The following is a 24,854-nucleotide window of genomic DNA, read 5'->3' as shown; positions in this document are numbered from 1 at the left end:
GTACTGATTATTCCATATCTTGGCCATCTTCTGTGTGTTCATCTATTTAATTGTTTTTCTGTGGTTTTTAATTTCTTTGCTTCAGACTTAGGTCTCACCAAGCAATGTGTTGTGTAATTTATTATAGCTTTGAAAAGCTTTAATTGTAACTGAACTAATTTCTGAACTTTAATAGAATTGAAACCCATCTTCTTAATAATACTTCCAAGCAATTTCTTACTTCAGATATTAATTTTATTTTATAATACCCGATGCACACCGAGTTTATATTTTAGTCTGCATTAAATAGATTTTCTATTTTATTTGTGTATACAGCAATTTGTCTGCAAAAATGCCAGAATGATGGAGAATGTGTGGGACCAAGTACCTGTCACTGTCAGGCGGGCTGGGAAGGAATGCTGTGTCAGATCCGTAAGTAGCTGATGCTGGCCCACAATCATGTAATTATATATTGTGTCACTATTGTTGGCCATTTTTCAATGCACTAGCCCTTTAACTTGTTGCCTTTAATACCTTTGTGCTGTGAAAAATTGTTCTTTAGCCTTTATAAACTGCCTGCCTGACCCTTGTGCTTCCCTGCATTTAATCAGATTGGCAGCTACCTAAACTCGTCAGTCTTTGTGGTTCAGTAAATGTAAGGAACATTCATGCTTACAACGCAAAAGAAGGGGCCTTAAACTATCTTTCTGAACTTTGTTCTTTGTCTTTGGTGACACGTATTTCCTATTTATTTAATTGTTCCTGGAATTAAAAAAACGACTGTTTTCACTGAAGAGTATTATAGTGAGGCATCTCTTATAAATTTCTCAGGATCCATGTGAGCATTTCAGTCCAATAATCTCCTTTTTGCTCTATCATTATCAAAACTTTGTTTTTCATTTTAAAATCTTCATTCATTTGTCTCACATCTCCAGTGGTTGGAACAGTCCCACCATTTCATACATCTCTGACTATGGAAGTCATTATTTCCCTGCAGAGCCCGTCTATCCAGAATGTGATGGAATATGTTAATAGGGAAAAATATGGATCCCACAAGCTGACATAGCAGAAATGGGAGCAGGGGTGGAAAACGGGTACTCAGATTGGCAAATCGTGGCAACAGATGCTCCACTTCAACCATTGTTGTTTCCCCATGTAGATAAAGGATTTGGACAGAAATCAGACACACGGTTTTAAAAATTTGCAGATCACTGTGTTGCTGGAGCTGTTGAAAAGTAGCGGTGTTGTACAGATGTCACACAGGACCTTGATTGGATCATACTTCAAGTGATGAGACAGTCCAGGTCTTCATTTTTTTTAAAGTTAATCAAGGCCCTAGAAAAGGTGCAGAAGAGGTTTATTAGAATGAAAGTAGAACTGTGAGATTGTACCTATCAGGAACTATCAAAGAGGTTAAATTTCTGTTCTCTAGCTAAGGCTGATGGCAGGGCATGACAGAGGTCTTTAAGATTTAGAAAATGTTTGATAGTATAGAAAACTTGTTTCAAGTTGTGGGAAAGCAGGAATTGGAGCCATAAATTAAAAAGTGTCTAATAAATCTAAGAGGGAATTCAGGAACATCTTTCCCCTGTGAACTCTCGCAATGTAGAACTCAATACTACAAGAAATACTTCAGAGAAAGAGCACAGATGCTAAGGGAAAGTGAATAAGCTAACTAGTCCATGCTGGTATTAATGCTCCTCAAAAGTCTTCACCAGACTTTTTCTTCAAATAAGTCAATAAGTACAACCTTCTGTTATTGTTCTCCCCATGAAATGCATCTAACTATGGGGTGCATGGTAGCACAGTGGTTAGTGCTATTGCTTTCAATTGTGCTGCTGTTTTAAGGAGTTTTTACATTCTTTCCATTACCGTGTGGGTTCCCTCCAGTTGCTCCAGTTTCCAACCACATTCTAAAGATGCACGGGTCAGTAAGTCATGGGCAGACTAGGTTGACAGGTAAAGACTACACAGGCAGAAAGGGAATGGGTGACCACTAGACAGCCAAGCAGTAGGCAGGTAGTGCAGGAGTTCCCTGAGGTCATCTCCCTCCTAAACAGATATACTGTTTTGGATACTGTTGGGGGAGATGTCTCATCAGGAGAAGGCAGCAGCAGCCGAGTTCATGGCACCATGGGTGGCTCTGTGGCACAGGAGGGAAGGAAAAGGACTGGGAGAGCTATAGTAATAGGGGATTGGATTGTAAGGGGAATAGATAGGCATTTCTATGGGCGCAAGCGAGACTCCAGGAGGGTATGTTGCCTTCCTGGTGCAAGGGTCAAGGATGTCTCTGAGCGGCTGCAGGACATTCTGGAGTGGGAGGGTGAACAGCCAGTGGTCGTGGTGCACATAGGTACCAACAATATAGGTAAAAAATGGGATGACGTCCTACAAAGTGAATTTAGGGAGTTAGGAGATAAACTAAAAAGTAGGACCACAAAGTAATAATCTCTGGATTACTACCAATGTCACGTGCTAGTCAGAGTAGAAATAGGAGGATATATCTGATGAATACGTGGCTTGAAAACTGGTGCAAGGGGGAGGGATTCAAATTTTTGGGGCATTGGAACCAGTTCTGGAAGAGCTGGGACCAGTACAAACAGGACGGTCTGCACCTGGGCTGGACTGGAACCAATGTTCTAGAGGGAGCGTTTGCTGCTGTTGTTCAGGAGGATTTAAACTAATGTAGCAGGGGGATGGGAACAAGTTCAGAGAGACAGAGGAGTGTAAAATGAGGGTAGAAGCAAAAAATAGTAAGGTGAAAAGTAAAAGTGGCAGGCAGGCAAATCCAGGGCAAAAATCAGAAAGGGCTACTTCTCAACATAATTGTATAAGGGCTAAGAGTGTTGTAAAAACAAGTCTGAAGGCTTTGTGTGTCAATGCAAGGAGCATTCGTAACAAGGTGGATGGGGGGTTATATGGGAGGCAGGGTTTGAGGGTCGGCACAACATTGTAAGCCGAAGGGCCTATACTGTACTGTATTATTCTATGTTCTATGTTCTATGGATTGAATGTGCAGATAGTTAGTAATGAATATGATATAGTTGGGATCACAGAGACATGGCTCCAGGGTGACCAAGGATGGGAGCTCAACATTCAGGGATATTCAATATTCAGGAGGGATAGACATGAAAGAAAAGGAGGTGGGGTAGCGTTGCTCGTTAGAGAGGAGATTAACACAATAAAAAGGAAGGACATTAGCCTAGAGGATGTGGAATCGATATGGGTAGAGCTGCATAACACTAAGGGGCAGAAAACGCTGGTGGGAGTTGTGCACAGGCCACCTAACAGTAGTAGTGAGGTTGGGGATGGCATTAAACAGGAAATTAGAAATGCATGCAATAAAGGAATAGCAGTTATAATGGGTAACTTCAATCAACATATAGATTGAGTGAACCAAATTGGTAAGGGTGCTGAGGAAGAGGATTTCTTGGAATGTATGCGGGATGGTTTTCTGAACCAACATGTCGAGGAACCAACAAGACAGCAGGCCATTCTAGACTGGGTATTGAGCAATGAGGAAGGGTTAATTAGCAATCTTGTCGTGCAAGGCCCCTTGGGTAAGAATGACCATAATATGGTGGAATTCTTCATTAAGATGGAGAGTGACATAATTAATTCAGAAACAAAGGTTTTGAACTTAAAGAAGGGTAACTTTGAAGGTATGAGATGTGAATTAACTAAGATAGACTGGCAAATGATACTTAAAGGGTTGACGGTGGATATGCAATGGCAAGCATTTAAAGATCGCATGGATGAACTACAACGATTGTGCATCCCCGATTGGCAAAAGAATAAACCAGGGAAGGTAATGTACCCGTGGCTAACAAGGGAAATTAGGGATAGTATCAATTCCAAAGAGGAAATATACAAATCAGCCAGAACAGGTGGCATACCTGAGGACTGGGAGAAATTCAGAGTCCAGCAGAGGAGGACAAAGGGCTTAATTAGGAAAGGGAAAAAAGATTATGAGAGAATGCTGGCAGGGAACATAAAAACTGACTGTAAAAGCTTTTATAGATATGTGAAAAGAAAAAGATTGGTTAAGACAAATGTAGGTCCCCTACAGACAGAAGCAGGTGAATTGATTATGGGGAACAAGGACATGGCAGACCAAGTGAATAACTACTTTGGTTCTGTCTTCACTAAGGAGAGCATAAATAATCTTACGGAAATAGTAGAGGACCAAGGGTCTAGTGAGATGGAGGAACTGAGGGAAATACATGTTAGTAGGGAAGTGGTGTTAGGTAAATTGAAGGGATTAAAGACAGATAATTCCCCAGGGCCAGCTGGTCTGCATCCCAGAGTGCTTAAGGAAGTAGCCCAAGAAATATTGGATGCATGAGTGATAATTTTTCAAAACTCTTTAGATTCTGGATTAGTTCCTGAGGATTGGTGGGTGGCTAATGTAACCCCGCTTTTTAAAAAAAGGAGTGAGAGAGAAACTGGGGAATTATAGACCGGTTAACCTGACATCGGTGGTGGGGAAAATGCTAGAGTCAGTTATCAAAGATGTGATAACAGCACATTTGGAAAGCGGTGAAATCATCGGACAACGTCAGCATGGATTTGTGAAAGGAAAATCATGTCTGACGAATCTTACAGAATTTTTTGAGGATGTAACTAGTAGAGTGGATAGGGGAGAACCAGTGGATGTGGTATATTTGGATTTTCAAAAGGCTTTTGACAAGGTCCCACACAGGAGATTAGTGTGCAAACTTAAAGCACACGGTATTGGGGGTATGGTATTGATGTGGATAGAGAATTGGTTGGCAGACAGGAAGCAAAGAGTGGGAATAAACAGAACCTTCTTAGAATGGCAGGCAGTGACTAGTGGGGTACCGCAAGGCTCAGTGCTGGGACCAGAGTTGTTTACAAAATATTAATGATTTAGACGAGGAAATTAAATGCAGCATCTCCAAGTTTGCAGATGATACGAAGCTGGGTGGCAGTATTAGCTGTGAGGAGGATGCTAAGAGGATGCAGGGTGACTTGGATAGGTTAGGTGAGTGGGCAAATTCATGGCAGATGCAATTTAATGTGGATAAATGTGAGGTTATCCACTTTGATGGTAAGAACAGGAAAACAGATTATTATCTGTTTGGTGGCCGATTAGGAAAAGGGGAGGTGCAATGAGACCTGGGTGTCATTGTACACCAGTCATTGAAAGTGGGCATGCAGGTACAGCAGGCGGTGAAAAGGCAAATGGTATGCTGGCATTCACAGCAAGAGGATTCGAGTTCTACTGCAGTTGTACTACAGGTGAGACCACACCTGGAGTATTGTGTGCAGTTTTGGTCCCTAATCTGAGGAAAGGCATTCTTGCCATAGAGGGAGTACAAAGAAGGTTCACCAGATTGATTCCTGGGATGGCAGGACTTTTATATGATGAAAGACTGGATCAACTAGGCTTATACTCTCTGGAATTCAGAAGATTGAGTGGGGATCTTATTGAAACATATAAAATTCTAAAAGGATTGGGCAGGCTAGATGCAGAAAGATTGTTCCCGATGTTGGGGAAGTCCAGAACGAGGGGTCACAGTTTAAGGATAAAGGGGAAGCCTTTTAGAACCGAGATGAGGAAAAACTTCTTCACACAGAGAGTGGTAGATCTGTGGAATTCTCTGCCACAGGAGGAAGTTGAGGCCAGTTCATTGGCTATACTTAAGAGGGAGTTAGATATGGCCCTTGTGGCTAAATGGATCGGGGGTATGGAGAGAAGGCAGGTACAGGGTTCTGAGGTGGATGATCAGCCATGATCATACTCAATGGAGGTGCAGGCTCGAAAGGCCAAATGGCCTACTCCTGCACCTATTTTCTATGTTTCTATGACACCAGACTGTGACGACACTTACAGGCTTCCCCTAGCACAAACTACTCATTTGATTTGTTGCAAAATGAGGGATTTCACTCAATGTTTTGATATACATGGGTCAAATAAAGTTAATCTCTGCAATCTCTTCTTAAACTATTTACCTGCAACAACTTCATGTATTTGCAAGCTTCATATTCTCACTACTCTTTGAGTAAAGAAGTTTATTTTGAATTCCCTGTTGGATTTCTTGGAGACTATCTTATATTAATGGCTTTTACACTAGAAAATGTGGAACCTTTTGTCTCCATCCCCACTAGAGTTGACAATCACCCATTATGAGTTGCATTACCACATTTGAAGCCATTGTAAATCAGCATACATGGGTTTCCTGTTTCAGAATGATCATTAACTGAAGCACCTTGGCGTGAGAGGAGATTTCTGTGAGCTTAGACTATGATAATTGCAGTAAGTGCATGTGTTGGCTGAGACTCAGTTGTGATCTTGTTCAGAATTCATGGACACCTTAAGACATTCTTCCACAGGTGTACAATAGAAGCTCAAAAGAGTTTGTGGAGTGCAAATCATTTCTGTTTATCCATGTGGATTTATAGTGACATGTGTTGAGGAAGCCATTACAGGCATGTGATTACCAGCAATGTAATTAAGTGAAACAACTGAGTCCACTAAAGCATCCCTATCATGACTGTTGAGGGCCAGGTCAGCAGTATTTAGGTCTGGCGACCAAGTAAATACAAGAGGACAGGTATGATCTGCGGAAATCCATCTCATGTGTAACGTGGCGATTCTGGACCAAACTTGAATCGCTGAGGGATGTTCAACATCTGTGACAGGGCTTGAATGTTTTCACCTCCAACAAAGTGAAACCAAGTGACATAGGTGACAACAAGGCTTCTCTCCTAGATGAGCTCAATGCATTTTATGCTTGCATGGATCATCAAAACATGGAGGAACCTTCACGAATTCCTAGTCTTTCTTTTTATTTTTGGAGTTTGCTATTTTTCTCCACATTGTTTTTGTTTGTCTACCCTGTTGGGTGTTGTCTTTCATTGATTCCATCATCTTTCTTGTATTTACTGTTAGTACGCAGAAGAAAACGAATCCCAGGGTTGAATAACGACATATAGAAACATAGAAACATAGAAAATAGGTGCAGGAGTAGGCCATTCGGCCCTTCGAGCCTGCACCGCCATTTATTATGATCATGGCTGATCATCCAACTCAGAACCCTGCCCCAGCCTTCCCTCCATACCCCCTGACCCCCGTAGCCACAAGGGCCATATCTAACTCCCTCTTAAATATAGCCAATGAACTGGCCTCAACTGTTTCCTGTGGCAGAGAATTCCACAGATTCACCACTCTCTGTGTGAAGAAGTTTTTCCTAATCTCGGTCCTAAAAGGCTTCCCCTCTATTCTCAAACTGTGGCCCCTCGTTCTGGACTTCCCCAACATCGGGAATAATCTTCCTGCATCTAGCCTGTCCAATTCCTTTAGGATCTTATACGTTTCAATCAGATCCCCCCTCAATCTTCTAAATTCCAACGAGTACAAGCCCAGTTCATCCAGTCTTTCTTCATATGAAAGTCCTGCCATCCCAGGAATCAATCTGGTGAACCTTCTTTGTACTCCCTCCATGGCAAGGATGTCTTTCCTCAGATGAGGGGACCAAAACTGCACACAATACTCCAGGTGTGGTCTCACCAAGGCCTTGTACAACTGCAGTAGTACCTCGCTGCTCCTGTACTCGAATCCTCTCGCTATAAATGCCAGCATACCATTCGCCTTTTTCACCGCCTGCTGTACCTGCATGCCCACTTTCAATACAGTATGTACTTTGACAATATACGTACTTCAAACTTAAGAACTTTGTTAATTGAGCCAAGGCTGAAGATTGAGGCACTGATTGAACCAGAAGATACCAGATCAAATTTAAATAACAATCCTGAGTACCGACGAAGGGTCTCGGCCCGAAACATCGACTGTTTATTCCTCTCCCTAAGTGCTGTCTGACCGGCTGAGTTCCTTCAGCATTTTATGTGTGTTGCTCTGAATTTCCAACATCTGCAGAATCTCTTGTGTTTACAACTAGTAATAGATTGAACATGAAGTGCCACCCATGTTAGACAACAACTTATGTCTTAATTCTGAATTTGCATGTCATAAATAAATTTTGGTGAGAATGGCCCCCGTGCATTTGGACACTTTCTTGAATGCGCTCTTCTTTGGCTTCAGGTCTTACAATGTAAACAATCAGCCCCTATTTGAAACGTTGCCTTATGTTTATTTCTGATTATGTTTCCAGCTATCTGTGAGCAGAAATGTTTGTTTGGAAGTAAGTGCATCAGGCCGAATGTGTGTGCTTGCAGGAGAGGATACATGGGATTGGCCTGTGCAAAAAAGGTAAAGCTGGAAATCATAAATAAAGACTGTTTTAGATATAACTAAGTTTGGAGTGGAATCTCTACCACATTGATCTATTAAGATGTTTGTGATCTTCCTAAAAGCAAAGCCTTCTTTATTTATCATAAATTTTAATAATACCATTTATTCTTCTGTAACTTTTTAAAGATGTGTTACTTTTAGCCGGTGTTCCATGTTACACAACACTCATAGGGTCTGTTTACCAAAATCAGAACCAAATTTATTATCACTGACTTATATCAGAATCAAAATCAGGTTTAATATCACCAGCATATGAAATTTGGTGACTTTGCAGCAACAGTACAACGCAATACACACTAATAGAGAAAAAAACTGAATTACTGTACATTATATAATATATATATGACACACACATACACACACACACACACACACACACACACACACACACATATATATATAAATAGTTTAATTAAATAAGTAGTGCAAAAACAAAAATAAAAACTGTAGTTAAGTAGTGTTCATGGGCTTAATGTCCATTCAGAAATCAGATGGCAGATGGAAAGAAGCTATTCCTGAATCATTGAATGTGTGCCTTCACACTTCTGTACCTCCTTTCTGATGGTATGACCTGAGTGATGGTGACACCACCATTTTGAGGCATCACTCCTTGTCCTGGATTTTACGGACGCTAGTGCTTATGATGGAGCTAACTATGTTGATCACATGAAATTTGTTGTTTCTGCTGCTGGAATACAGTGCAAAGACATAGTTACTTTAAATTAACAATGGAATAACAAGGTACTATTCATACACTGTTCAGAAATCTGATGGCAGAGGAGAAGAAGCTGTCCTGAATCACTATATATATCCTCCTCCCTGATGGTAGTAATGAGAAGAAGTCATATCCCCAAGGAGGAGGTTCCTTAGTAATGAATGCCACCTCCTTGAGCCACCACCTCTTGAAGATGTCCTTGAGAGTGGCAAAAGGTTGTAGGTGTCATGTAGCTGCCTGAATTTATAACCCTCTGCTGCTGTTTGCAGTCTTGTGCATTAGAACCTCAATGCCTGGCTCTGATGCAACCAGTCAAATTGCTCTCTACTGTACATCTACAGAGATTTGTAAGAGTCTTTGGTAACATACCAAATCTCCTCAAGCTCCAAATGAAGTAAGGTGTAGAGTGACCAATTAGTGGGGTTCCGGAGGACTGCAGACATCCCAGAGTCATTTGCTCGTACAGTCTGCTGACTTTAGTGAAGAGGGAAGCAAATTGTTTTTTGTTTAATGTTAATCTACTGAGAATATTCTGAACTCCAGGAGATACCAGATCTTCTGTGAGTAAGAGTAGCATGTTAAAGAAATCCCCACCAACCTGATTATCAGGCAAAGGCTATATATTATCAGGAGCTTAAATCATATTAAAATATATATTTTTTTAAAGTTCTTAAGAGATTATGAATGCAGCTTTTAATTCTGTTGTCTGCTAAACTGAAATTAATTTTTTTCTGAATATTGTTTTGCAAATCTTTAGTTAGGTTTTTGTTGTTTTATTAGAAAAAGATCACAACAGAACTATAACTGTTTATATGCTACCAGCAGCGAGGTGTCAGGATTATAGCCATTAAAGTGTGAACTATTTAACTTGTTTCACTTGGCTAGACATTCATAAGCAGTTCCGAAGTATTGCTTAGCGCTGTGCAGTTGAAAAGTTGCTTAACCCAGCATGGAGCAGTTTTATAATGTCCATGGTTTTAGTACCTGTTGGGAAATTTCTCACTTCATTTTTCAACAGGATATGTGTTTCCCCTTAGCAATTTTTGATGGTATGATCTTGCCAACTGATATTATTCACAGAATAGGCAGGCTATTTTTCTAACTCCTGTCCACTATGTGTATTTTTAAAGGGGGCGATGCTTTGACCTCATTGAGGTTTCTTACCTCTTACAGCTTTAGGCATAAACATCCATGCTCCACGTTCAGGGAGAACATAGTTCATCTATATCTTCTTCAGCTCAATGGAGCATGTAATGTAGGCATGGTTACCTCACGGTACTGCAGGCTTCCCTAAAATAGCAGGACTCAGAAAAGGCATTCTTATCTCCTAAGGGGTTCTTCTGGAAATGTATACCAGAAGTGTTCAGCTATAACATACAGTGTCACTGTGTCACCAATGTATAATGAACTTAACTCCTGCTACACCTTGGTAAACTAGACTGCTCAGTCTATGTGAACTCCTGGAATGGATGAACGTGTCCCCCTATTATTGTAGTATCCTTATATGTATTAGGAACAGTGTTCAGTGAATCATAGCTGCCACAGCACAGAAACAAACCCTTCGGCCCATCTAGTCCATTTCAAACTTGGTCCCATAGCCCACCATACCACTCCCATCCACATACTTATCCAAACCACACTTAATTTTTACAGTTAAACTTACATCCAGCACTTCCTCTGGCAGTCATTGCACACTCTGAGTGAAGTCGTTCCCCCTCAGGCTCCCCTTCAATATTTCAACTTTCAACCTTAAACTCTATCTCTTCCCTAACCCAGCCTCTGTGGCAATAGTCTGCTTTCATTTGCCCTATCGATACCATTCTCTGTACTCTTTCAATGTTATTGATACCTTTCCTGAGAGTAGGTGACCAGAATGGCACACAATACTCCAAATATGGCATCACCAACATCTTATACAACTCAACATAACACCCCAATTCCTATACCCACTATGATGGTCTATGAAGCCAGAGTACCAAAACCTCCCTTATGGCCCTCTCTACCTGTGCAACCACTTACAAGGAATTATGGCTCTGTATTCCCAGATCCTTCTGTCTTGCCACATTCCTCAGTGCCAAACCAGTCACTGTGCAAGTCCAACCCTAGTTTGTCACCCTAAAGTGCAACACCCACCACTTTTCTATACTAAATTCCATCCGCCTGTGTGGAAAGATCACACCCCCTGTTTTACTTCGTAATAATTGTGAGAATTGTTGCATTTCCCTTCTAAAAGAAAGTCACTTTCAAATGTATGACACATGTGAAACATTGACCATGAATTTCACAATAGCAGTTGTTGTACTGATTGCAACTTTAAAGAAGAGCTTCAGGGCGACCCACGATAATATTATAATTCGAAGGAGAAAGTGTAGAGCAATTTCCAAGCTAGTGTGTAACATCGCTGTTTTCAAGAAATGTGCAGAATGAACTCAAACAGAACTTGGCAAGGTTGCCACATACAAACTAGTATTATGTATTTTTATCGCTATGTTGTCCATTCTAGCAGATATGATAATGCATGTATTTAAAGCTACTATCTAGTAATTGTTTTTTAAACTCTCATGAGATGCTCAAAACTGACACTGCCTTTAGCACTAAAAGATATCTGTATTTTTCTGCAAAAAAAACACAGGGGTGCAGTGAGTTTAAAGGGGATGGAGGATATGTCACCAGTGAGCCAAGTGCCAAGCCATTAGAATTTCTGAACAATGCGACAGCACTTAACATGTTTTAGATGAATATTGTTCTCTGCAAAATATCCTTGGGTGATTTCTTTTGATGCTATGGTGAGCATCAAATGATTCTTTCCTTTGGTGATAAAAGTGAGGCTACGTCAACACTACGCTGGATAATTTGAAAACGAAGATTTTTCTCTTCGTTTTGACCCTCCATCCACATTGAAATGGCGTTTTCATCCCTGGAAAACGGAGCTTTTCTAAAACACACGCCAGAGTGTGTAAATTTGAAAATGATTGTTGCGTGTTGTAGTGTGGACAGGGTTAACGAAGATATTTTAAAACACTGTCATGACAACACCACAACAACAATGCTTTTTCTGCTTCTGCTTGGTACTGCGCAAGCACTGCCAGACGGCTGTTATAACGAGCAGTCGGTGTGAACGGTGTGAGAGTTAAATTGTGAAGTGAGCTTTTTTGACTAGATCCCCTAAATTGATTTGATTGAGTCTATCTTTAAAAATATTAATGTCAGGAATACGGCGCAGGTCTGGCGGCAGAGGATTCCACTCTGCTGTTGATCTAGGGTAGAGGATGGCTTCATGTGTGTGTTGTTTACTTTATTGTCTACATTAATAGCTTGTTTGGAGTTAAACATCTCCACGTTCTCCACTGCTCTGCTGACTTTGTAGTCGTTTGTAACTCGCAGAAACAGCTCGACTTCATTGTCTAAACGAAGAAGTCCAGTCTGCTTTTTCCAGCATTGGTTTTCTTTGTATTCCTCGAAGACATTGTTGAAAACTTTCTTTTTCTGTTGTTGTTGGTACTCCAGTTTTTGACCAATGGAAATAGCACAACACCGCCGCAGAAATGAAAATCTTATACCGTTTCTACTTCGCTTGTTTTCTGTAGATGTGTCTGCGCATGCCCAGTAGGAGTGGATTCGCCCAAATATCCATTTTAATGTGGACAAAGATATTTTGAAAAGCACCTCGTGTGGGCACCTGTCGTTTTTACTCAAAACCAGCTTTTTCAAAATTATCCGGTCTAGTGTGGATGTAGCCTGAGACTTTATATAACCTCAGTCTTCACCACAAGAGCAGTCCAGGTACAAGAGTACGAGTTTCAAATAGACTTGCAGACCATGGAAAGAACTACAATAGTCTATATTTAGTTCTCAGGCTGGGCAGTTAGATTCCTGGTGTCAGAGGATTATTTATGTAAATAATGGATAAACCAACACATTCGCACAGAACGGTCCTTATTTTCGTACAGCATATTAACAAAGGTTAGATGCTATACATAAAGCTTCCAATTTTTGGTAGCAAGGAACTGAAATTTTCATTTGTAAATACTGATCCCATTAGGTACACATCAGACTGCAGAAAAATGTCAGAATGTGCTAACATGGATTAGCCCTGTCCATTTTCTAATTGGTGCAGAGTCACCAAGATTTTATTACCAAAGGATCCTACTCCTGGATAATTCCATTTGTGTTCAATTTTCTAGCTAGCTTTCTAGGCAATTTTCCAGTGATAGGCAGTCATTAACTAGCTCAAATGTTACATCTCTGAAAATGTATCCTAGTGATCAACATGCTGCTCTCTAATTTGAAACTCCCCAAACTCATTTGTGTCAGTTCAATAGCAGCGAAGCTAATGTGGGCTCAGACCAATCTCTGCAGTGCTCTTGTGTGCCAGCACCAAAGGCAGGCAGCTGACTCCATCCAGATTAAGTCAATCATGCATAAAATAAACATTGTTAAAAATTCACCCTTACAAAAGAAATTGCAAAATACTCTGTGATTTTATGACTAAACATGTAATTTAATCCAGTCTTTAAAATATGCAAAATAATACGTTATCCCTTGGTTTCTCTCCAGCCCAGTGAAAAACATCAACTGGCACGGTGTCCTGCATTTTAGGCATAAAATAAGTTAATCTAATAATAATATGAGGAGGGAACCACTTTCCCGGCATCCTCTGTATTTAGCAACCCATTTGATTTTAGGGTTTGTACTTTTACCATGCCAGTTATTAAAATTGAGTCTCTTTTAAGAACATTCAACCATCTAAGCTCTTTCTCAAGAATAGTTACCATGTAAGCTAACATGTTGCTTCCATGTTATTATCAAATGGAAACAATAATTTGATCTGTTCCATGGTATTTTCTATATTATAGCTTCCTGTTGGACGTGGATAAGCTGGAAATGTTGCAGCTGGTTATTCTGAGGAGTGAGCAGTTACAGCAATGGAGCACAGATTTATAGAGCTACACGGTGAAATGATGTGAGGAAGGCATCATGGTGTATGTCTTTGGACATCGGTACATCTTAAAGAAGTGATCTTAAACTTCCACAAAGATTTATGTTGCCACATATCTGAAACATTAGTTGCAGGAAGCAAAAATGCTTGCCTGTGAATTGTTGTATAATTTATATGTAATCAATTAGATATAATTTTTGAGGTCATGTTACAGGATGGTAGATGGTATATTTCTGGTCCCAGTATAACCCTGTAGTCTGAGTACCTCATATAGATACTTGTTTTCTCATGGAGCCTATGCCCTCAACTTCACATGCCAGTGTTTGCAAGATGACCACTGATCTGTGTTATATTTATGTAGTGTAACATCATGATGTGCTCTGCTTTTATTGCAATGTTGTTGACATTTTAGACCCCCTCCCCTTGGTGACGTTTATTCCAATGAAAACCTATTAATATTGCCGTAAACATCCTTTTGTCATTCTTCTTGCATGTACTGCTAACTTAAAATTTAGTGGATGTCAGTTCTCTCACAAAATCCCATCTATGACAATCATAGAAGAAACTGGAATGTCAGTCTGCATTAAAAAGAGTGGTGGGAGTAAGATTAACAGATTCTCGCACGGCTCTGCATCTTTCCCTTGTCTTAGTTGGTTCAGAAGTTCTCAGCTACAGTGGAAAATTCTCCTCTCCCTACTATTGACATTCTTCAGTTTGCCATGAGCAAAAAATATTTATAAAAACTGAGTCCTCCTCCTCAGTGATTGCAGTTCATTCCTTGGAGAAAACAATTATGTTTTTTCGCCTTACTTGACAAAGCAAGTAAGGTGAAGAAACACCCAATGGAGCCTTGAAATCTTCTTGAGATGTAAGGCTGAGTATTTGTATCAGATTAGAATCTATTTCTGACAAGTATAACACACTCCTGAATTTACAAGACCATCATAAGACAAAGAAGCAAAATTAGGCCATTTGGCCTGTAGAGTTTGCTCTGCCACTCCATCATGGCTGACTTGTTATACCTCTCAACACAATTCTCCTGCCTTTTCCCTGTAAACTTTGATACCCCTTCTAATCAAAAACCTATCAATCTATGCTTTAAATTTACCTAGTGACTTGGCCTCCACAGCCATTTGTGGCAATGAATTTCACAGATTCACCACCCTCTGGCTAAAGAAATTTCTCCTCATCTGTCCTGAAGGGATATCCCTCTATTCTAAGGCAGTGCCCTTTGGTCCTAGACTGGCTCACTCGAGGAAACATCTTCTCCATGTTCTCTCTGTCTAGGTCTTACGATATTCAATAGGTTCCAATGAAATTCCACACACCCGCCATCACATTCTTCTAAAATCCAGTGAGTACAGGCCCAGAGCCATCAAACCAAACAAACATCACTTGCAGAATTCTACCTCTTTTAAAATGTCAAAACTATTCCATTGACACATATCTGGTAGAAAAGTAACAAGAAAAATACAGCAGTGGACCCAGTTGAGTTTAAGTCTTTTGAAGAGCCAGCATAGACATAGTACGCTTACATGTGGTAATATTCTGTGAATCTTTACTCTGGATGAATATCTAAATATTCTGGGCAGTGTCACATAGGGTAGAGTGAAAACAGTATCTAATTTAAGATGAATTAATAATTTCATTTAATCATATTCTCACAAGCAGAGAGTTTACTTCAAGTAGCTTTTAAATTTCAGTATGACTGTTATCCAGTCATATGAAACTTCCTGTTTACCACACCTTGCATTTCCCAGCTTTTGCAGGTTCCTTAGATTGTGTTCACTCTTTCATTAAACATTTGACCAAATCGTTTCATGAGCAGCTCATTACCATGACACACATTTATGTGTTATCCCTGTATCCCCTCCATCCAATCCACCTTCTCTCTGTAACATGAAGCTAACTTGCTTTCTCTTTTTGGCAGTTCTGTCTTTCACAGTCTTCAATCTGACAGCCATATTTGTCTTTCCATTGAAGTTTTCCTCAATGAAAATAAGCTATTAATTTTTAGGTCAACCCACACAGATTGCTGGAGGAACTCAGCAGGTCAAGCAGAATCTATGGAAAGGAATGAAGATCTGACATTTTGGGCAGAGAACTTCCATCGGCCTGAAACATTGGTTCTTTATTCATCTCCATAGATGCTGCCTATTCTGCGAAATTCCTCCAGCATTTTGTGTGGGTTGCTCTGAATTTCCAACCTCTCCAGAATCTCTTGGGTTATTAATTTTTAGGCTTTGTATCGAGGTTGTCTATGTAGTCTGTTGCACAAGGAGATTTGTAAACAAGATGATATTGCATCCTAGTGTTTAGCATACATTTACATGAAAATCGGACAATCTTGTTCTGTAGATTTGAAAATTCCTCCTTCAATCTTCAACAGCAACTGTGCAACTAAGACAATTCTTGGACATTTTTTCCACATTTTCCACTCTTTTGTAATGAACTAACTTATTGATTTAATGAAAATATTAGTTTTATGAAAATGTTTTTGTACAATTTGCTTATGTATATAAAAAGGAAATTGAGTATATCCATATCATAATGTTTAAGACCATATTTGTAATATTTTTTATTCATTTGTGAAAACTAATTTTAAGTCATGATGTATATAGACAGTGACATATTGGATTATATCATACATATAATATAATAAAATGTTTTGAAAAACAGCTTTAAAAATTCTTTGATTCATGTATTGCCTTCAAAAAGATTTTGTTGAATAGACAGGTATTCTTCTAAGGCAATCAAGCGAGGCTCCAGGAAATGACAATAGCCTATTCTTCATCACTGCCTGTGCTAACCAACAATTTAGCTCTGTATAATTGGAATTAGCCTGTCACTCAGGAGCTTGTTAAAGGACCGCAGCAAATCTATTTCCACCACAATGTGGTATTCTGTTCCAGCAGCAATAACCACTTCAATACTCTCCCAATTACAATTTGAGGAGAAAAATGGATGTGAATGACAAGCAGATATATTGTGTCCTTGAAGACAGAACTGCTAAATCCACCAATTTGTTTTCCAGAATTCAGGGTAAAGTTCATGGTTAAGTCATGGACAGCAGCCTTCAGTTCCTAACTATTCCAACATTAATATGCTGAAATATTAGTTAGAAATCAATTGATTTGTAGCAAGTGCAATATCAGTAATATTTCTGAAATCCATAATTTTGCACTGAGCTATAATTTGGTGAGAATGCTAATTTCTGACAACCTATACATGCTGTGCAGAAGAGATAGGATTGAAAACTGAGCTGGGCTGAAAATAAAGCTTATGTACTCATATTAAGGTTTTGGGTGCTGGTTTTTGCTTACTGCATGAATAGCAGAATTCTCTGCTCTACAAGAAAAACAAAGAGCTGAGTCCAAATTTTCAATAATATTGACTTTGCAAATGTAATGGTTTGCATTGGAGTTAGTGATGAATGGGCTAAGGAAAATCTAAATGGATATGAAAACAAACTGCCCTGCACTCAGAACAACTCCACATTACTAAATTACACTTTACCTTTAGACTCGAATGTTGAAGTGTTCAAATATGATAAAATAGCTTTGTCTATTACCCAGTAATGTACCTTATTAGATTACAGTCTTAAGTCAATGACATTGTAAGTGACAGATCATCATTTATTCTCTGCCCTGATAGTTTCTCTAATTGTAACGTAAAGGGTTCAAAGCTGATAGATTATCACACTAACACAAATCTTCAGAGTACAGTGTAGCACATATTAATAAATACATTTCAGACTGAAGAAAGAGGTAATACCAGCTAGATAACAAAATGAAATTGCAAGTCTACAAAAATCACAGCTTCTATCTTTAGCCAGAACATACACTTGTACTTCTGTTCAGCACAATGTACAGTATGTGACTTAGCTTAGCGACTTAGTTGCCTTGCCATAAGGATTGATCGCCGAACTCCACAATGGCACTCAGTACACTATCGAGAACATCAGAGGTGCCATCTTTTGGATGGTATTGCAATGTTTTCCTACTTCCTCCTTTCTTCCTAATTCCAAAAGGAATATTCAGCTTATTCTTCAGCACTAATCATGCCAATCCTACCTCTTGAATCATTGTTAAGGTGAGTCACCTCCTTGGCAACAGATTAACAGCATTACCTCAGTCACATCCCTACAGGTCTTTAGTAAAGTCAGTAGATTTTCATATAGAAGTTAAAATATTCTAGATTAATTAAATGAATATATAGTCCCCTGCCATCGGGATTTAAAATCCAATAATTAGACTACACCTTTGGATTCCATGCAGACAATTTCCTACTCATTCCATTCAGTAGAAATGCTTCATAAAAGTAAACAACCAAACAATTGTAAGGACAGAGAATCACAATCTATAACAGTTTCCAGCATCGATGCCTCTCTCCCAGACAAGCTAAATCTTTTTTTACGCTTGATTCAATGTCGCCAATAGTGAGCCCCTGGGGAGACCTGTAGATAATGTGACCGGCAGCTTGGTCATCTCTGAGGTCGAAGTGCACAGGTGTTTCCAACGGGTGGACAGTTGCAAGGCTGTGGGACCGGACAGTATCCCAAGGCGAGTACTCAGGATGTGCGAGGCACAACTGGCAGGTGTATTTACAGACATTTTTAAGCTCTCTCTCTCCCAGTGTGGAGTGTCCTCCTGCTTCAAAACATCCTGCGCTGTCCCTGTACCAAAACAGACCAAGGTAACATGTCCGAACAACTGGCGCCCTGTCGCTCTCGCCTCAATAATGAGCAAATGCTTTGAGAGGCTGGTCAAGGACTACATCTGCAGCATGTTGCCACCCAAACTGGACCCCCTACAATTCGCCTATTGACACAACCAATCAACAGGCAATACAATAGCCACTGCTCTACACACTGTCCTCACACATCTGGAGAAGAGGGATGCTTATGTGAGAATGCTGTTCTTGGACTACAGTTCAGCATTCAACACCATAATTCCCCCCAGGCTCAACAAGAAGCTCTGAGACCGCGACCTTCACCCTGCCTTGTGTAGCTGGATCCTGGACTTTCTGTCAGATCGCTGGCAGGTGGTAAGAGTGGGCTCCCTCACCTCTGCCCTCTGACCCTCAACACAGGCACTCCTCAGGGCTGTGTACTAAGCCCCCTTCTTTACTCCCTGTACACCCATAACTGTATCGCCACCCACAGCTCCAAACTGCTAATTAAATTTGCTGACGGCACTAAATTGATTGGCCAAATCTCAAACAATAATGAGGCAGCCTACAGAGAGGAAGTCAATACCCTGACACAGTGGTGTCAAGAAAACAACCTCTCCCTCAACGTTGCAAAAACAAAGGAACTGGTTGTAGACTATAGGAGGAATGGAGGCAGGCTAACCCTTATAGACATCATTGGATCTGGGGTTGAGAGGATGAATAGCTTTATTCCTTGGCATAAACGTCACTGAGGATCTCATGTGGTCTGTACATATCGGCTGTGTGATGAAAAAGACACAACAATGCCTCATTCACCTCAGACGGTTGAAGAAGTTTGGTACGGCCCCCCAAATTCAAGAACTTTCTATAGGGGCACAATTGAGAGCATCCTGACTGGCTGCATCACTGCCTGGTATGGTAACTGTACTTTCCTCATTCGCAGGACTCTGCAGAGAGTGGTGTGGACAACCCAACACATCTGTAGATGTGAACTTCCCACTATTCAGGACATTTACAAAGACAGGTGTATAAAAAGGCCCCGAAGGATCGTTGGAGACCCGAGTCACCCTAACCACAATCTATTCCAGCTGCTACCATCCTGGAAACGGTACCACAGCATAAAAGCCAGGACCAACAGGCTCCGGGACAGCTTCTTCCGCCAGACCATGACTGCTTAATTCATGTTGATGCAACTATATTTCTATGTTATATTAACTATCCTGTTGTTCATAATATTTATTATAAATTACTAAAATTGCACATTGCACATTTAGACAGAGATGTAACGTAAAGATTTTTACTCCTCATGTACATGAAGGATGTAAGTAATAAAGTCACTTCAATTGCATTCAGTTATGGCTGAGTTCTCCATCACTGGGACAAAAAGTTACCCAAATTCATTGATATTTAAAACATACTTCATCAAGGCTATGTACCCTAAAAACATAATGTGATTTGAAAGACACAAAGTAATAAAATTGTAAAATACTTGGTTAAAAGACCAAAGTAATTAGTTTGCTTTGAGAATGAGAGCTCAGTGGAACTTATCTACTATAACTGTACAGCATTCACATTATCCATGGAAAGAGGTATTATTGCCCCTCAATATAACTGGAGCAAGGGATGACAGAGGCTACCTACCACCCATCCCTAATATTTTTCCAGCTTGTACACTTCTGTGGCGTCCATGCAAGATCATCTCATCATCACTTGCAATATTTGGGCTTGTGTCAGTCAATGGCCTCAAGAATACTAGACTTTCCAAGGGAGGCAGTCTCACTCCATATATTATCTCAAGCCACTAGTTTCAAAAATTTTCAATTCTTTCAACTGTTAAAAGCAACTTGCCTCATCTCCTTGGAGAAAATTTCATTCAATTTCTAAAGCAATTAATGGAGAAAGCTGCACTTTCAGACGAAGAAGGAAAAACTATGTTATGGTGTACAGCGAGAAAGTGGAGCAGCTGGTGGATTGGTGTGCGAAGTGTTAGAGTGATTTTGGGGGTTAGGTCATTTACATTTAGCAAATGGCTTTGGCTACCAGTCTTCTGTTCTTTGATAATGTATTGTAGATATAATTTGGAACAATGGATTCCTAAAAGCTATGACTCCCAGTCCAGACGATGCCGGCATCTGTCAGATGGTGTGACGTTTGTATGTCGTTTCAAAAGAAAGCATTGCATATACTTTGTAAATATGGAAGTGTCCTTTGTGCTTAACTAATAAATATCGAGCCCCAGGTTGGGCCAGCAGACCTTTCCAACGAAAACATCTTCATATGATGCCTCCTGTACCTTTTTTTAAAAAATATATATTTTATTCACAATAAATTATTTACAATAAAGCATTTAATAACTCTGAGCAGTGGTCCCCAACCACCAGGCCATGGGTTGGTAGGGGGCTGCAAAGCATGTTCTACTGGGCCGCGAGGAAACAATATGATTTGGCAATATGAAACGATATGAATCAGCTGCACCTTTCCTCATTCCCTGCCGAGCACTGTTGAAGCTGAACACCACCCCCTCCACCCCCGTCGGCCGGTCCACAAGAATATTGTCAATATTAAACCGGTCTGCAGTGCAAAATAAGTTGGGATCCCCTGCTTCACAGACATTACCATTACATTCTGTACAGTTCAACAATTTCAGCCACTCATGTGGCACTCTGATGGTTTATATTGTACCAACATTGTTAAGAAGTATATTCTCCACCACCCAACCAACAACCAGCTGACCGGGACATTGTGCGGTCATAACCAGGGTGACAGGTAGAACCTGGGCACGTGGTGGTACTTGGTGCCCACGTACTTGAGTTCCACACATAGCCTGGTGCAGCCACTCATGAAGCTGGTCATCAGGATGAGGGCGACATTGGGGATGTTTTTGTCCCCATTGTCCAGGGACTTGTGCATGGTGACCCATCTGACCCGTTCCATCCTTAATCCCCAGATGAATCTGATGACGGCTCGGGTGATTTCCGAGCAGCAGGAGTGGGGGACAGGCCACACTTGCGCCAAGTACAGCAGCCCTGAGAGCACCTTACACCTGATGACCAGGTTCTTGCCCGTTATTGATAGGGAACGCCCTCCCCACAGTCCCAGTTTTTATTTCACCTTCCAGTCCACTCCAGCCAGTTCTTATTTTTCGCCTCGCACCCCTCCCCTCAAACCAGATCCCCAACACCTTCACATGGTCAGACCTGATGGCGAAGGGGACACTGGATTGGTCAGGTCAGTTGCCGAAGAGCATGGCTTCTTTCCTCGTGTCCTTGACCTTGGCCCCTGACGCCAACTCAAGCTGGTTGCAGATGCTAATCAGCCTGCTAACTGACCTCAGATCAGAGCAGAAGATGGTGACATCGTCCATGTACAGGGAGGTTTTCACTTGGGCCCCTCCGCTGCCTGGCAGTTTCACCCCCCCTTATGCCCTCTTCCCTCCTGATTGCTTTGGCAAAGGGATCTATGCAGCACACAAACAAGACAGGGGAGAGGGGACAGCCCTGCCTGACTCCAGACTTGATGGGGAAGCTGTCTGTTTCCCACCCATTGACCTGAACTGCACTACAAACGTCCGTGTAGAGCAGTTTGATTCAATTCCTGATTCCTTCCCCAAATCCCATTTTGGAGAGCATGTCCATCATGTACATGTGTAATATCCTGTTGAAGGCTTTCTCCTGGTCCAAGCTGACATGGACAAGTCAAGGGCAGCGAACGCGTACAACCAACAGAATACATAACCTGGCCAGCATAGTCGCGTTTGCCCCAATCACCAGAGAATGGAGTCAGGATGGTGTCTATGGGTTACTTTGTCAGCAGTTCCCAGTTGTGTAGGCTAGACACAAGCAAGATTGTGGTCAAGTAAAGATAAACCCAGTTAAAATAGATGGGGACTTGCATAAACCCCATAAGCAGTACCCAATAAAAACTGACATACTAACAGCTGTCCAGGGTATAGTGAAGGAACAAAAACACCAGGGGATACTCAGAGAGACTTCGCCCACTACTAACTTGCCTATATGGCCAGTAAAGCCCAGTGGATCATGTCCATGAACAACAGGCTATATCGCCCTTAAGACCATGCCGAGATTGCATCCCATAGTGGCGGGCCGTGCAACAATCCTGAATGGCTTGTCTTCAGAACATAAAGGCTTTTCAGTCCCTCTGAGGGCAGACATTACTGCGAATAAGGCAGCGGAGGAACAAGAGGCAATTGAAGTTGCAAGTGTGCAGGAAGAAAGGACAGGAAACAGGTTAGTAAAATTATATGAAGAGGTGGAGGCAGAAGAGGAGAGGTGGTGGAGAAGGGGAACAAATGAGGGACCAGATGGGAAATGGGCACATGGCGATGAAAGAGTCACGGTGGCCCCAACATGTATTAGGCAGATACTACTGAAGTTATATCATCGGGTAATTATGGGTTGCAGGGAGCCTGGGGCTTACAGGGATAGAATGACACAGTATGTGAAAGACTTTTGTAATCAACTTAAAGTGTTGAAGAACCGATCGAAACAACAGCAGTGAATCGCTGATCAGAGAGAGCCAGAGGGAAAGGGGATAGTCTTTCCACAGCTCAGTGAGCAAGTCATGGTGAGGGTGTTGCAGGAAAGGCCTGGGTTGGTCACCAAGTGGATAGGACCACAGGTGGTATTCTTAACCAATGATACGTGTGTCTGTGTGCAGACTCGGCGAGGCAGCCAGTGGAAACACTGGACGCAGGTTAAAGCATACAACTCACCCTCTTGTTGCTCCCACAGACAGAGCGGGGAACCAAGTGTACTCAGTAACCATGTAATTACAGAGAACCTAAGAGAGGAACACCAGCCGGCCATTCCAGACCTGACCACAGCTGCGGAAAACATACCCAGAGGAAACACAAAGACAGAAGACCCCGAGAGTACGGTAGAAGACACAGAGAGCATGACGGAAAGCTGAATGGCATTCTAAAGTGTGATGATGATGATATTTTGTAATGAAGACTAGCTGCTGAAGGTAGACAATTAGCAGAGAATAGAAAAGATATTGGAAAATAGATGGGGAGGGATTTTTAAGTTAAAGCAGGAACACCAAGTTCCACCACTTTGATGACATTTCAGACCAAGAAGGATTGCACACGGCATCTGAAGGTAGTCACCCCCAGTCTGAATGAGGAGTAAACCAAATGAGCTGGGCCCATTCAATAGTCGGGCCAGTGATCAACCGAAAAGGGTGCCACTGGGGAGAGGTCCTTGCAGACATTTACAAAGAGACCACTCCAACCCCTTCCTTTACATCGATGAGAGGGCCTGTGGGTGCTCCTGGAAAAAGAGTTTCAATAACTAGAGAATGAAGGAGTGATGACAAGCAGTGTGATTAAGCTGCAATCAACCTGCAGGGAAAGAACCAACAGGCACATGAAAGAAGCCACATTTCTAAAGACTTGTTCAAATTTCTGGAACAGCCATTTCCAGAAATGGCTTAACATTTGGTAGGTAATGATTAGGGAATACTAGGGTAAATATCAAAGAGCACAAAATTGGAGGGGGGATTTTGAGGCAGGGCGTCTTCGCTGCCCTATTTGAGTAGATCCTCCTAGGTTGGCCTTTCCTGATACAAATTTATTTTGTTCAGGTGGGCCAAGAGGAAGGACTGTTAGAGTGCTTTTTGGGTTTAAGTTATTTACATTTAGCAAATGGCTTTGGCTACCAGTCTTCTGTTCCTTGATAATGTATTGTGGACTTAATTTGGAACAATAGATTTCTGAAAGTTATTAATCCCATTCCAGACGATGCTGGCATCTATGGGATGGATGCGAATCTGGTGTGAAGTATGTATGTAGTTTCAAAAGAAAGCATTGTATATACTTTGTAAATATAGATCTGCCTTTTGTGTTTAACACATAAATAGTGAGCCCAATGTTGGTCCAGCAGACCTTTCCACCGGAAGGTTCTCCATATGATGGCTGCTTTACCTTGTTTTGTTGAATAAAGAGGTTGCTTTGTATCTACCAATAACTCTCCAGCGATTTCATTCACACAACAACATGAAGAACAACCCAAGTTTGAACATGAAGGCTAAGGAAATTATTGTCGACTTCAGAAAGGTGCAGATGGACAATCCCCCTCTCCAAAAACAAGGCTCCTCCATAGAGAGAATTAAGTGCACCAAGTTCCTGGGAGTTCACATCATGGGTGACCTCACCTGGTCACTTAATATCATCTCCCTGAACGAGGCAGCACAGTAGTGCCACCACTTGCTCAGAAGATTGAGGCAAGCAAGCCCCCCTTCCTAACTACATCTTA

The 24,854-nt window shown here is 41.2% G+C and overlaps 1 protein-coding gene across 4 annotated transcripts in view; it reads left to right on the top strand.

Moving 5' to 3' along the window:
* The window catches only part of LOC140197950 (von Willebrand factor D and EGF domain-containing protein), a 332,457-nt gene extending 316,102 nt beyond the window's left edge, over positions 1-16,355 (top strand). For all 4 annotated transcript variants that reach the window (XM_072258606.1, XM_072258607.1, XM_072258608.1 and 1 more), the window contains 3 exons: positions 316-411; positions 8,115-8,212; positions 13,826-16,355. In XM_072258606.1, coding sequence (XP_072114707.1) covers positions 316-411; positions 8,115-8,212; positions 13,826-13,846 — 215 coding nt within the window. In that variant the 3' untranslated portion in view covers positions 13,847-16,355. The remainder of the gene's footprint in view (positions 1-315; positions 412-8,114; positions 8,213-13,825) is intronic.
* Positions 16,356-24,854: the final 8,499 nt, after the last annotated feature.

This window comes from Mobula birostris, chromosome 5 (genome assembly GCF_030028105.1).
Source record: "Mobula birostris isolate sMobBir1 chromosome 5, sMobBir1.hap1, whole genome shotgun sequence".
NCBI lineage: Eukaryota > Metazoa > Chordata > Chondrichthyes > Myliobatiformes > Myliobatidae > Mobula > Mobula birostris.
Note: the sequence above shows the minus strand (reverse complement) of the source record. Positions and strands in the feature narration are given on the sequence as shown.